Source organism: Euphorbia lathyris, chromosome 1 (genome assembly GCF_963576675.1).
Source record: "Euphorbia lathyris chromosome 1, ddEupLath1.1, whole genome shotgun sequence".
NCBI classification, from domain to species: domain Eukaryota; kingdom Viridiplantae; phylum Streptophyta; class Magnoliopsida; order Malpighiales; family Euphorbiaceae; genus Euphorbia; species Euphorbia lathyris.
In genome coordinates, this window is record NC_088910.1 from 122,321,357 (window position 1) to 122,337,016 (window position 15,660).

The 15,660-nt window shown below is 35.7% G+C and overlaps 1 protein-coding gene and 1 non-coding gene across 4 annotated transcripts; both read left to right on the forward strand.

Annotated features, from left to right (window-relative positions):
* Window positions 1-3,569: 3,569 nt before the first annotated feature.
* TRNAA-AGC (transfer RNA alanine (anticodon AGC)) lies at window positions 3,570-3,642 on the forward strand. The gene has a single exon. It is a non-coding gene; the product is annotated as a tRNA-Ala (tRNA).
* Window positions 3,643-3,799: 157 nt separating this feature from the next.
* LOC136210843 (uncharacterized) lies at window positions 3,800-9,715 on the forward strand. Of its 3 annotated transcripts, none has more exons than XM_066002261.1 (4): window positions 3,800-4,852; window positions 5,061-5,349; window positions 5,486-7,629; window positions 8,190-9,715. In XM_066002261.1, the coding sequence occupies exons 2-4, from the start codon at window positions 5,092-5,094 to the stop codon at window positions 9,394-9,396; spliced, it is 3,609 nt and encodes a 1,202-aa protein (XP_065858333.1). In that variant the 5' UTR covers window positions 3,800-4,852; window positions 5,061-5,091; the 3' UTR covers window positions 9,397-9,715. The 3 variants fall into 3 exon arrangements, with proteins under 3 accessions (XP_065858333.1, XP_065858332.1, XP_065858334.1); XM_066002260.1 differs by having other exon boundaries at window positions 3,800-4,180; XM_066002262.1 differs by having other exon boundaries at window positions 3,800-4,180; window positions 8,229-9,715.
* Window positions 9,716-15,660: the final 5,945 nt, after the last annotated feature.

Here is a 15,660-nt window from a genome sequence, read left to right on the forward strand (position 1 = left end):
ATCTGGGTGGAAACGGAACAGTTCAAAGAGATCTGTTTTTTTTTTTTTGAAGCAACAAAGAGATCTGTTAGTTTGGGTAGAATTGCATCAAATTGTCAACGTTAGATCCTTAATTGTACCATTTTTTACGTTAGAGGTATTATTGCTCTTGAGTGCAAACGTTAGGAGCATTTTTGCACCTTATCCCTTATTATTACGTCACGACAAACATGTACCCTGAGATTTACACCTTTAATAAAAACAGTCCAAATTGACTAATAATGTTAAAAGAGCTGATGTGGCGATTTTTGGTCAAATAGTCAAGATTTATTTTTGCTTTTTTTTTTGCTTTTCCAAAAATTTAACATCAATGTTGGCAGCAAAAAAAAAAAAAAACTAGTTTTAGATTTAGTTATGTTTGCAATGTTCTAGGTTTTAGTAGTGTTTCCTGCTATCATTTTTTATAGTAGTATCTCTCCTTAGACTTATGCTTATGCTTTTATTCCGAATTCTTACTCCGGATCAAGCATATGCTGCAATTGACCTTCCAATCCTTGCGTTTCCCTTTGGAACTATGGTTGTAAGTGTTTATCTTGAAAAAGTTGATAGGTTTAAATACTTGGATAAGTTGCTGGCATGGAAAAGCAAGGGAGTCAATAACTTTTTTTTTTTTTAACAAACAAATAACTTTATTAGAGGGCGAGCCTTGGCGCAACGGTAAACGTTGTTGTCGTGTGACCAAGAGGTCACGGGTTCAAGTCTTAGGAGCGGCCTCTTGCCAAATAAATTGACAGGGGAAGACTTGCTCCCAGTACACCCTCGCTCAGAGGGGACGCGTAATGCGATCGGGCCACCCTTTTTTTTTAAACAAATAACTTAACAACATCGTTAAGAAAGTGAAGGGTAGACTCCATTCACCCCATAAAAGTGAGAGTTTCTAAAATAACACGTCAAAACAAGTCAAATGCACATGTTTAAAATGTCTATGTTTTTTGATATATGAGCAGATCACATTTCACCACTGAAAATTGCTTTTCGTTCACAACTGGAAAGGTGTCAAACTAGTGATGTGATACATAAAAGGGTCCTTAGGCTAATGGCTTCTTTTCTCCTTCTCCTATTCGTGATATGCATTGTTACTCGGATAGTGATTGCGAGGTTGTCTGGATGATCATAGGTCCAAGACCTTCTGCATCTTTCTTGGTCGAAGCTTGATTTCTTGGAATACAAGAACATAGAATACTATTTTCAGGTCCTCCACCGAAAGTGAGTATAAGGATGTCGCAAATGCCACTATTGAATTTCTATGGTTTCCATTTTTACTATGGTGTGACAATGTTGGAGCCATTTATCTTACCGTCAACCCAATTTTCCATGCTTGAACTAAACATATAAAGTTTGATTATCATTTTGTTCGCGAACATGTGTTGAATGAGTTTATTACAGTTCGGTTCATTCCTACAGACGATCGAGTTGCAAATATTCTTACCAAGTCATTGTTAAGTGCTCTTCCGACTTTTACGTGAATGACTTATGCTTTGTTCTCGCCAACGATTAGGTGTCAACAATATTTAGGATAATTATCTATCGATAATTATGCCAATTATCATCCAGTTATCTTTATAATCATCTTAATGATAATTAGGGTTATTACCATAATTATCTCCTCAATCACTTTCACGCTAACTTATCTCATTTATCTTTTGTTGGAAAAATATGTAATGTAGCACTTTAATAGTATTATCTTTATCTAACTTGAGGCTTAACTATACAATGGATAAGTGACATTTAGAATAACTTTAAATATGTCAATGTATTCTATGTCATGAGAGCTTTCAAATGTTATACTGTAAGCTTAAAATGAACAACAGATGAATGAGAAATTGAAGCTCAAAATGAACCACTTAGAATTAATTGCATTCAATTGATTGAGTAATTGTATTCAATTTCTGAAACGTTGGAATTAATTACATTCAATTGACAGATTAATTGCATTCAATTGAAATGAATGTAACAACTGAGCTTAATACATTCAATTGAAACAGTTGCAACGACATGACTTAACTGAATTCTATTGAGTGATTAGTTACATGAATTAATATGTCTATAGTTTTTTTCCCAATGCCTTTATATATGAATAAGCACCAAATTATTTTGTCCAATTTGGTCCATGGAGAGAATTACAAAGTCTCAAAATTCCTTCAAAGCAGTCAACATTCTTGTTATTTTGCTTCTTTGTTTTGTCTCCGGTGATAATTTCTCATTCAGTTAGAGTTCGCCGATAGAGTCCGTTGTATCTTGAGAAATGGTCACCAATTGCGGTGCAATCTGTCTTAAGAAAACTCATTGTTCTGGCCTCAGATTCAACCTTTATGTTTCATTTTTCGGTTTGGTAAAAGTTTCTGTTTCACTTCATTTTTGTTCAGTTCCATATAATTTCAGTTTAGTTCATTTAAATTCCACTCAGTTTCTTTGATATAAATAAATATTCTAAGAATCATATTTATATAACAATATTGACGTATCTTCGTTTATACCTTTTGGACTTATCATTTCTTATACTTTTTGCATACAAATTGTTATTATTGTATTTCTCCTTAACTTATTTATTAGCTATTAACTTTAGTAACACCGAATCTGTTTATTAATTATTAACTTTAGTAACTCCACTAATTAAAACATATTAAATATTTTTTTTTGGTAAGACATATTAAATATTTTTTTCTTAACCACTAAATTAAAATAACTAATTATTAAACTTTGAATCAAACCTAACGTAATATTTAATCTCTTTCACATGTTAATATGTACTATAACCATTTTTTTTTGTTATATGGAAAGGCTAAATGCCCAAAAAATATAAACGAAAAAGAGAAAAAACACGAAAAAACCCCGAACTAGGGTGAATGCGCCTAATCGAGGAAAGTCCTATTCGATCATCGGAATGGACCATTTGGAAGCCTGCAGAAGACACTTCACACTCTTCATAACTCAAAGTAATCATTTGCATCTGCGGCCTTATTCCCCTTACTGAGCGAGTGATGCAAGAACAAATCCCAATGTTTGTCAACAAACTCTCTGCAGTGCATCATTAGCCAAACATGGAGGTGATGATCGCTAGAGAGCCCTCTCATATAAATCACCACAATCTCCAAATCCAATTTAAAAATGATTTTACGGTAATCCTTCTTCCAGACTATTCGGAGCTTAAAAAGTAACCCCCCAAAGCTCCTTTATTTTATGAAGTTTATGATTTTATATATTAAAAAATTATAGACTAAAATTATTAGAAAAAAGAAAATAATTTCATAAAAAGTTCAATTTTCGCTTGTTTATTTTGGAGTATAGAATATAGAGTTCCAAATGGAGATGACGCTATTCGCTGCTAGTACTGTAAGGAAATATTAGTATATAAAGAGCTAACTATGAAAATTTAATAAAAAGGGATGTAGCTCAAATGGTAGAGCGCTTGCTTAGCATGCGAGAGGTACAGAGATCGATACCCCGTATCTCCATCTGTATATATTTTTTCAACTCCCACATTATACAGTTAAGAGTCTAGTAAATCAAAATTAAATAATATTCAAAATGGGGATGTAGCTCAGATGGTAGAGCGCTCGCTTAGCATGCGAGAGGTACGGGGATCGATACCCCGCATCTCCATTTTTTTTTTTTTTTTTTTTGTGTTCCTTTTCCTCCTCAAATATTTTGTAGAGCCCTTTTTCATCTGAGCCCAACAATGAGGAGGCCCAAACAGGGCCTTTTTCACTTTACAGAAAAGGAAAAACAAAAAAGAAAAAGAAAAAAGACAAAATAAAAGAAAGGAAAGGAAATCCACAAAGAGCATAAGGAAAGCAGCAAGGGATCATCTCATCGCCAGCGTTCCAATCTTTGCAATTCCTTACTCTTCGACCGTATCGGAAAACGCAATGACCTCAAGCTATTTGTAATCGGCCATGGGTTCTCTTCTGCCTCTTATTACTCTATTAATCTCCTCCTCTTTATAGATCGCCCTCAATCCATGGGAAAACCAGCCGATTTCTCTCGAGGAAATGAATTTCGCTTATAATCGTCATTGACATTTGTTTTCGAAGAGTTCTAGCCGCCGTATCTTCCGATTCCTAGTTTTTTTTTTGGACTATCTACCTGCGGGACTGAAAGAGAGATCTGGATTTTGTGCAGATTTTGATTTATCAAACAGGTGATTGAATATCCTAGTCATTGATTCTTTCGATTTTTTGCTTGTTTACCGTTTAGATCGTAGCTCTTGTTTCCTTCGTTTCCGTCTATCTCCTGGTGCTTTACTCGATCTGTTTGGTTCTGGATTTGGTATATGAGACGGAGAGGCTGATTTGTTGTGGGTTGAAGATTTTGACTAATGACGATTTTAGGGGTTTCTGGTTGATGATCGATTGATTTGTTGTTTGTTACGGACGCTATTCGGATTTGTATGTTGATCATACAGAGGGTTCTGTTTTAACTCGTCTCCTGTTCGTTTCCGCCGTCGGGCAATTTTCGACTGGATTTATGTTGTATATCCCTTGTTTCTGAAGGAGCTATCACCGCTTTGTAGCTTTGATGTTAGTCTTTGCCATATCTATGATTGTGTGCTTGGAGTTCACATTCTAGTATTCTGCGGCAAGGAATTATACCATCTGAAGCTACTGGTTGCTCATCTGATATCGGAGATTTAACTGCATCGGCAGTCTGAGCTCGTTTTATTTACAAGCTTCTGGAGATTTCCTTACGTTTAACTGAGGTCCCCATTTATAGTGGTTAAGATTGGATTTAAACTTAAATGGGGGCCAACTTGAAGTTCTTTTTCTTGAGAACCAGCTACGTTGAATATTTTGTGCATATTATGAGATACAAGGTTAGATGATAGCTTCTGCTGAAACTGGCAGTAAGGTTGTTATTGGTTTTACAATACATCCTTACATCTTGTAATTCTAAGATAACAGAAGTAAAATACTTAATTACAGATCATTTGGTGTTATGGATGATGTTGGTTTTTTTAGTGGATTGAAGTCTTAGATTTCACTATTTTTATGACCCATAATCTGCTTTACTCTTTCACGCAGGGTGAATTGAAATAATTGGAAACTTGCGGCAATGGGATCCTGCAAAACCTATGGTCAGAAGGCAGTGGATGATGGGAAAGGATTAACAGTGGGTAGCATCGATGGGGGTGTTGGTTTGAAATTTTCTAGCCTGATAAACTCTGATTTGACTTGGAAGAGGGTTGCAAAAGGTAGCAGGAGTTCATCACGCCGTGCTAGGAATTCATTGTCTAAAAGCTGGATTGCGGGTGAGGAATTGTTAAAATTGGATCCCAACACAGTGGCTTCACCTTTTTCTGAATCTGAGAAGGTGATTTGATAGGCTAGTTTTTCATTTTTGTTTTTGCTTTATCATGTAACATGGTGTTTTATCTTTGAATAAATGTGAAATCATAGGAAATATGCAATTGCTGACATGATACTATCTTCCATTCTTTAAATGGCAGCTTGGAGTAAGTGTTCTTGGGTGCCGCTTCAGTGAGAATGCAGACAATGTGCCTGCTAAGAAGAGGAAATTTTCTAAACATCCCAAGCAAAATAAAAAGCCCTTGAAGAATCTAGTGGAATCAGTTTCTTACACCTGTCCAATTGACTCGGGTAAAATTGTTGATACTCAAAAAGGGGTTGATGGGAAGACCTTGGAGATGGTAAGTGAACTTGATGTTCAGGAAGATTTCTCAGGTATACTCATACTTGCAGATGCTGCCTGCAATGATAGTTGCACTGGGGGTGATTACCATGTAGAGGGTGTTTCTGCAGGTGACGAATGTTGTGCAGATGAAGATCCTTCAATGAAAAATCAGCTGCATCCTTTAACAAACAGAAATGTAACAGAGGATTGCAGTTCTGCTAAATCATCAATCCAAGGAAGTGGTGATGGTATTTCTGTCAAACTCGCAGATGATTTTACTGCCTCGCCAAGAATGCATAATAACTCCAGTGCTACATTACGGGAAAATGATGTGCTTGATAAGTCTACAGGTGTTTGTTCAGTTGCAGTGTCTGAAGATCTTTTAACTAAGAAGGTTGAGGAGAGAGATTGTGTATGCGAGTTTCCTTCACAAGATGACCGATCATATTGGGATTTGAACACTCCAATGGATGCTTGGGGCTGCCCACTTGATCAACCAAATGTGGATTCTGATATTGCAGATGGCATCTCTAAGGAGGTGAAGTGTGGTCATTACATCGACAAGATTGGAAGCTTAGGAAGTGAGATCATACAAAAGGTTCCTCATGATAGTATATGTGACACAGAAATTAGACTGCCTCCTGCAGACCCTGGAGGGATGGTTCATTACGAAAAATCGTCAGAGTATAAGGAACTTAATTTGGATTCATGGACTGATATTGACAGGACTAGTTGCTCGCAAGAGAAACTTTATTCTTCTGGTTGTGTGGATTTTGTTTCAACTGATAGTGCTATCACTTCTACTGACCAGTCTAAAAGTGCTTCAGCTGAATCTTCAACATTTTGCTCTACAGAAACTACGAGACGGATATTTTTAAATCAGGTTGCAGGATCAAATTCGTGTATAGATAACCCTTTTCCCTCTCAATCCATTCAATCTCTAAGCAGTTGTATTTCGAATGCAATCTGTGATACAGCAGCCGTGGGTGTTATAGGTGTTACTTCAGCAAAGAATGAAGATGGTGGTGCAACTAGTACATGTGAAACTGTTTCTTCTAGTTTGCGGGTTGGAGAAGAGCTTGCTCATCGTGCAACTTCCTCAGTTAGCAACAATTGTGAAACTCAAGATGTTGAAAGTGAAGATGCTAAGGATGCCAAAGAGAATTCTCTTTGCCAATCTAGATCATGTTCTCCTATAGTTGTAGAGAAGTCAACCTTGGGGATGGTAACTGAGGATTCAATAGTTAAGAATAAGAATGTTGAGAATGATGAAACTGATAATATGTTGGATAAGGGAAGTGAGAAACCGGTGACCAAGTCTCCAGAAGTACCTACAGTATTGTTGCATGCTTCCTCTAACGCTTTCCAAAACAACTCAAAGGACGTTGTAATCCCTTTTGATGAGATGGCTACCGAAGAACCCTTTGGAAATAGCAACAATTCTGATGTTTCTCATGATGTTCATGCATATGTGAAAGCAATGAGGCTTGAGTTGGATAATGATTCTCAGTATGAAGATGGAGAAGTAAGGGAATCAGTGGAATACAATTGGCAAGAATGTGATGGTGAGGATATAGAAGCTGAACAAGTGATTTATGGAACTGACACTGTTAATTTTGGTTCCTCATCCGAACAAATTACGACAAAAATGGACTTTCAAACTCACTCAGGCATGTTGGAAGGAGAAGTTGCGAACTCCATGATTGAGACTGGTGCAAACATCCACATCAAGCCCAAGGTTGGGATTGACAAGGAGATCACAGGTGGCATGATTATTTCTAGCATGGATAGGATGGTCGGAACAGGAAATGATAGTGGCTGCAAAAATATTCCTTGTGAAGCTGGTGGATTAGGTTCTATAGATCGGACAAGAATGGCAGAATCAAGAGCTTTCAAAAGGGATTCATGTTCCCGTATAGGCGAGCAATCATTCCGTGATATATCCTTTAGACAGGACAGGTACTACTTCTCAATTCTGTTTTCTGCACGTATTTACCTATTCTTAGTTGACCATTAATTATGCCACAGGGATAACAATTATTAGGCATAAAGGCTTATTTGCCCATGTGATATCCAAAATTTTGTCATTTGGCCCATGTGGTATCATTTGACCCGTGAAGTATTCTCATATGTGACATTTAACCCATTTGGATGAAAAGTTAACCGATTTGTTAATTGTTGTCACATAAACACAATTTTTGACACGTGACATGTACACATGACAATTGTTTTAGTTTTATCGTTTGCTTCCTGTGACATTTAACCCATTATATGTGACATTTAACCCATTTTGGATGAAAAGTTAACGATTCGTTAATTGTTGTCACATGACACAATTCTTGACATCTGACATGTACACATGACAATTGTTTTAGTTATCGTTTTGTATACTCCGCCATTTGTTTTAAAGCTCAGATTTAGTACTCTAGGCGTTGAAGGACAGCCCGTCATTCAATTGATGGTCTGTTTGAGTACATTTCTTGTATGTTCAATTCAGTGATGCTGTTGATCCTCTACAGATCTGAATGGGAGTCTCGATATGTTGTATCCTTTTGTAGGCGTAGATTTATGCAGCATCTTCATGCTAGAGCGCAAGGAGCTGATCGGTTGGTTGATTCTCGAGATAGTAGCAGGGGCATTAGACGACATTATTCACCCAGATACGATGGCTCAATGTCGTCTCATCGCGTTGGGCAACCTAAAATCGTGCATCGTCGTATAAGAAGTGGGTCGCCTGATGATAGAGAAGAGGATCTTGGTACACGCATGCATATTAGACCAACTAGGAACCTGAGTCCTGGTTGGCGTGTGACCCTCGGGAGGGGCAGGTCTATAAGGTACGGTCTGCAAGGTCAAGGGAGAGGACCAATGAGTAGGTATCATGGTGTTGTAACTGATGACTGCAATGATTCTTCTGTAACTTATTTACATCCTTCTGCTAAGAGAGAGAAAAGTCATTCCCCTCTTAAAAGAAGAAGAGATCCTCGTGCACGCAGATCTCCCTCAAAATGTTCATCTCGATCTCGAAGTCACTCGTCTGGCACTGAGAATCCGTATTTCGGATGCAGGAGTAGATCCCCTAATTTTGGATCTGCTGGCAGGACTCAGAGAATGAGATCCCCTAATCAGAGACCGGGGCTTGTGGTAGATCGTATGGGAGGATTTAGATCAGGACCAAGAAATCACGGTTCCCCTCCTCAAAATAGACGGTGGATCCCCGATAGGAAAGACAGTGCACTTCATTTCCGGGATCCGAGTTACAATAAACATTCCTCATTCGATGTCCGAAGATCACAAGTAAGGTTTGTCCAACAGGATGACAGGTTCGATTTGGTTGATTCTCCAAGAAGCTATCGGCCTATGCATCTGAGAAGATACACAGAGATAGGAGGTGGTATAAGATACGAAGAGAACGGCAATGATAGGGGCCGAAGCCGATTCAGATACGGCCCGCCTCAACGTGCAAGGCGATATGACATGGATGAACCTGTCAGGCGATATCACTTGGATAATATAGACGGTTATGATTCCCGATATAGAGACGTTGATGATTTCTGTGGCAGAGGGAATCCCAAGTTCAATGGCATTGATAGACAAAATGGTGATGCTTCCAGGAAATTTAGAGGTTCATCTAAATATCAAAGAGAAGAGAAATATAGTGTTGATACAATGAGGTCGTTTGGGGTACAGGAAGTTGACAATGAGATACCTTCAAGATCTCCTTGAGTTGCATCAGCAGGTAGATAGATGTATGTTTGACTTAGGAAAGTTTTGCATTTTCTGTGGAAAGAAAAACATTTAGATCGTCAGGTTTACATTACCAGCATCCTTTTTGAGTTTTTTTTTTCCTTTTATCATTATTGTTGTCCTTTTTGAAATTTTGGGGAAAAAAGCCTACCTTTCACCCTCTTTTTTCATTATTTAATTTATTTATCTTTTGTCCACAGCTAGGGTGATAGGTCTAATGAGCATTATCATTTTTATGAATGCCAATATATTTTTCCATGGCTTTGCCCAAAGTTGAATTTGATTCTCAATTTTATTACTCCCTCCGTTTTTTATTACATGACGTTTTGGATTTTTCAATTTGTTCGTTTTGGACTTTTCAATTTGTTCATTTTTATATGTTGTTTTGTATTACCAATGCACTTTTTAAAATGTTTTCTCTCATTTGACCCTATTTATGGTAAGAGAGGCATAGTTATTAATGTAAATTATTTTAATTAAGCCATAAAAATTAATAAGAGAGAAGTTTTGTATAGAAAATAGAAATTAGGAGAAAGGTATTAAGGGTAGTGTTCTAAAAATCGGCCTAGGCGGTGATTTTTAGAACATCGTCTCGATTTCCACTAATCAGGCGGTATAAATCGGTTGATCGATTTTTGGCCTTCTAAGCGGTCTCAGGCAGGTCTAGGCGGTTCCTTAAATTTTATGTCAAATTTTTTAATTTAAAAAAATATATATTAAATAACAAAAAAATTAAAAAAAACGGTAAACAATCAAATGTATTTTTAAGAATATTAATTTTATTTTACTTTAACACATTTTGTTATAAATGTTATTTTATTGATATATTTGTTATTTTTTAAAGACATTAATGTAAATAATAATAAAATATGTATATTTTTCTATTCTAAATATTTTACATTGTATTTTTACATAGTATATTTCATATATTAACTGTAGTTATATAATATTTTATTTAATAAAAAATAAATAAATACAAAAAATACGAATCCGATTAATCTCGATTAATCTCTGATTAATCCCTGATTAATCAATAAGGGCCATGTCCATCTGACTAGCGTCCAACGTCTTCTACAACCTTGATTAAGGGTACATTAGTAATTTTAATTATCTCATTAATATTGCATTGACTTGATGAAAAACCTTAAACGACATATAAAAAAGAACGGAGGAAGTATACATTTGAGAATTCCTTCTTACATATGCTTTGCGTTGTACATTTATTGGAATAACAATCAAGCAATTGAAGTGTCTAGTTTTTTGGGAATTCTGTCTTTACATAACAATTTATCGGTAAGGTCTTTTGATCTGCCTGGAAAATCTTATATTCTTATTACATTGATTCTTATTAGGTAAAGTTGACATATGGCATGTATACATAACAATTGTTTTAATTATTTATAAAAAGCTCAGATCGATATTTACACATGATAATTGTTTTAATTATTAACGAGAAGCTGGGACCAGGAGGTTTTTATCAACTCCGCCTTTGGGTACATGCATTTTGAGTGGTTTTTAGGATACACTACCGTCAAGTTAGCGCTCAGTGATGGTAAGATAACATTATATAAAGTAGAGAAAGTTTGGATCCTTTACCGAAGGATGAGATCCCTTTATTTATAGGCATAGCCTGTGGGGTGGTGCAAAGTCTATAATGCCCCTGGCTTGAAAGAGGATCTGATTGCCTGTTTGGGTTTGGGTCATGCGAAAGTCAGGGGTGGCTACGGTTTCTTAGTAGGCCTAATTCTTTTTTAGGGTACCATCTATGAGCCTTCAGGTCTAAATGCCTCATTAATTATTTTTTTCCGTATTTATTTAATAGTATAAATAATAAAAAATAGTTAATTCTTCACTTATGCACATTAAATCTACATAAAAACAATTATTGTGTATACATGATACATGTTAAAAATTGTGTCATTCCGTAAAGTTAGCAAATCAAATAAATATTCATTTAAAATGCATTAAATGTTACATATGAGAATATCCCAGATGATCAAATGATATCAGGGGCCAAATATGGGTCTAATCCACTGTTTTACTTTGAGTTCTAAATATGCGAATGTTTAGTTATTGAAAAACAACTGCTTACAATTGTTTTGAAAAATCAACTAATATCTGTAATTACATAAAACATAATATAAATTTCAACTAATATCCTTAATTGAGTTGTCTTATGGTTTCATAATATTTGGTTATTCTAACTCGCATGATACTTTGTTGTCTCTGTTTGTTGATATTTTGTGTTCTCTATTGTCTCTGTTTGTTGAGATTTTGTGTGTTGTTTGAGATGTCCAAGTTAGACCATCCTCGCCGGAAAAATGTGTGAAGAAAGAGTTCATGGTAGGGCAATCGTAGTTTAGTTCACTAGGTCTAGCCATTTTTGGCTTCCTTAATGCCACCAAACACCAGTGTTAGCCAACACAACACTAACTATCTTTAATTCTAAGAGTCAAATAAGAGATATTCGGGTTAATTGCATCGATTGTGCCTAAACTTTAGAAAATATAATCGAAGGATCATAAAAATTAATTCGTAACACTAAACTTTGATTTTTTTTCCTCGCTAATCGTCTCCAACTCCAAAATCCAACCGATCCCTTCACCGGAGATGGAGTTAATTGCACTAAGCGTCTCCGAATTATTGGAATATCAACTAAGAAATTAAAGTGTCATTTTGGCATAAATGCTTAATTGGCTCCTATGGTATCCAAAATTTTATTATTTGCTCATTTTGGTATCATTTTGTAACATTTGAGCCCAGAATTATTCTCTATGTGACATTTAACCCATTTTGAATGAAAAGTTAATCGATTTGTTAACTCTTGTCACATGACACAATTTGTGACACGTGACAATTTTTTTAATTATTGATGAGAAGTTGGGCTCAAGAGGTACTTATCGAGTCTACTTTTAGTACTAGCGCCACGAGCGGTCCATGGATACATTCTAACAGCGAAGTTAGTGCTCAATAATGGTAAGATGACAATATGTATAGAGAGAGTGGAGAGAGAAAGTTTGGATCCTTTACTGTAGGGTGTGATCCCTTTATTTATAGACATGACCTGTGGGGCGATGCAAAGTCTGTAATACCCTCGGCTTGAAAGAGGATGCGGTTGCTTGCCTAGGTACATGCGGCAGTGAGGGGTGGTTACGCTTTCTTAGTAGGCCCAATTCCCTCTTAGGGTACCATCTGTGTCTTCAAGCCCAGATGCCTCATCAATTATTTTTCCGTATTGACTTAATATGTGTAGAAATAAGATAAAAATAATTAATTCCCTATTTATGCTAGAGGTGTAAACGAGTCGAGCCAAGGCGAACCTAGGCATGCTCGGTATTGGTTCATTAATATCTCAAGCCGAGCTCTCTCGAATCGAGCTTTGACGAGCTTTGGCCGAATTTGACCGAGCTTTAATTAAATTCATCATATATGAATAGAATAAGTAGCGTATAAGACAAAACAAAATCCTTAATAGAAGATTCTACTCGTGGTCGGAGAACGCAAGTTGAGAGAAAAATTTAAAACATTGAAATATATCTTAAAGTTTGTAATGTATTTTGTTCTTTATAGAAAAACATAAGTTTCTAGCTAAAGCCTAAAGGCTAAAACTTTTTTTGTGTATTTTTTCGATGGATTAAAGCTTATGTGAGTTGTGAATTGTGATGAAAAATTAATAATAATCAATGAAAAAAAATTTAAAATAATGAAATATATATTAAATATATATATATATATAATAAAAATTTAATGAAATATACATAGTAATTAAAAATAATCGATATTGTTCGCGAGCTTTCGAGCCGAACCTAATGAAGCTCAAGCTCGTTTGTGCAAAAGTTGATCCCAAACTCGAGTCGAGCATATCAAGCTAAGCTTTGAATGAGTTTTGATCGAGCTGAGCTCGAATAGTTTGCAAACTACCAAAGCTAATTGACACCCCTAGTTTATGCACATTGAATCTACACAAGTTTTTTTTAAACAATTGTTGTGTATACATGATAAGTGTTAAAAATTGTGTCATTCGGTAAAGTTAATAAATCAGATAAATTTTCATTTATAATGGGTTAAATATTACATATGAGAATACCACAAGAGTCAAATGACAAAATTATGGATATCAAAGGGGGCCAAAACAGGGCTTTAGTCCTTTATTTTACTTTTAACTCTAAATATACGAGTGTTTAGTTAGCACAACAACTACTTACAAGACTTGTTTTGGAAGGAAAATCAACTAACATCTGCAATTGCATAAAACATAATACAAATTTCAACTAATGCCCCCAATTGAGATGTGTTATGTTTTCATAATATTTGGTAATCCTAACTCGAATGATACTATGTTGTCTTTGTTTATTGGTACTCTGTGTTCTCAGTCGTCTCTGTTTGTTGAGAATCTGTCTTTTGTTTTAGATGTCCAAGTTAGGCAATCCTCGTCGGAAAAATGTGTGAAGAAAGAGTTCATGATAAGGCAATCGTAGTTCACTAGATCTAGTTAGTTCACCAGATCTAACCATTTTTCACCTTCATTAATGCCACCAAACGCCATCGTTAATGAAAACATGGCCACCATCTTAAATTCTGAGAATCAAATACGAGATATTCATGTTAATTGCATCGACCATACCTACAGTTCATAAAATATAACTGAAGTTCCATAAAAGATTAATTCGTAACACTAAACTTTGATTTTCTTTTGCGTGCTAACTGTCTCCGACTTTGAAATCCAATCAATCCCTTCACCAAAGATGCAGTTAGTTGCATTAAGCCACTCCGAATTATTGGAATAACAACTAAGCAATTAAAATGTATGTTTTTAGTTTCATTTTGGCATAAAAGCTTATTTGGCTCTTGTAGTATCCAAATTGTTGTCATTTACTCCATGTGGTAATATTTTCCTCCTGAAGTATTCTTACATGTGACATTTAAACCAATTTGGATGAAAAGTTAACCGATTTTTTAATTCTTGCCACATGACACAATCTGTGACATGTGATATATACACATGACAATTTTTTTAATTATTGATGAGAAGTTGGGATAAAGATATCCTTATCGAGTTTGCTTTTAGTACCTACGCCGAGACCGATCCATGGATGCACTCCGACAATCATGTTAGTGCTGAGTGATGGTAATATAACAGTAGAGAGAGAGAGAGAGAGAGAGAGAGAGAGAGAGAGAGAGAGAGAGAGAAAATGTGGATCCTTTTCCGTAGGGTGTGATCCCTTTATTTATAGGCATGGCTCGTGGGGTGGTGCAAAGTCTATAATACCCTTAGCTTGAAAGAGGATGCGGTTGCCTGCCCCAGGTACTTGCGACAGTGAGGGGTGACTAGGGTTTCTTAGTAGGCCTAATTCACTCTTGGTTTACCATTTGTGGTCCTTCAGGCCTAGATGCCTCGTCAATTATTTTTTCCGTATTGACTTAATATGTGTATAAATAAGAAAAAATAATTAATTCCTTATTTATGCACATTAAAGTTATATGAAAAAAATTAAAACAATTGTTGTGTATACATGATATGTATTCAAAATTTAAATATGAGAATATCTTAGGTGGTCAAGTGTTACCAAATGATACCACAAGAGTCGAATGACAAAATTATGGATATTAAAGGGGGCCAAACAGTGCTTTAATCCTTTATTTTAGTTTCTGCTCTAAATATACGAGTGTTTAGTTAGGATTGAGAAACAACTGCTTACAGTTATTTTTGGAGGAAAATCAACTAACATCTACAATTACATAAAACATAATACAAATTTCAACTAACGCCCGCAATTGAGTTGTGTTACGTTTTCATAATATTTGGTAATCCTAACTCGAATGATACTCCATTGTCTCTGTTTATTGATATTCTGCATTCTCTGTTGTCTCTGGTTGTTGAGCTTCTGAGTTTTGTTTGAGATGTCCAAGTTAGATAATCCTCATCAGAAAAATGTGTGAAGAAAGAGTTCATTGTAGGGCTATCGTAGTTTAGTTCACTAAGTTTAGCCATTTTTTTCTTCATTAATGCCACCAAACACCATTCTTAGCCAAAACATGTCCAACTATCTTAAATTCTAAGAATCAAATACGAGATATTTGGATTAATTGCATCGACTGTCCCTAAAGTTCAAAAAATATAACTGAAGTACCATTAAAAATTAATTCGTAAGACTAAACTTTGATTTTTTTTCCCTACACTAACCGTCTCCATCTCTGAAATCCAATCAATCCCTTCAACGGAGATGAAGTTAATTGCACTAA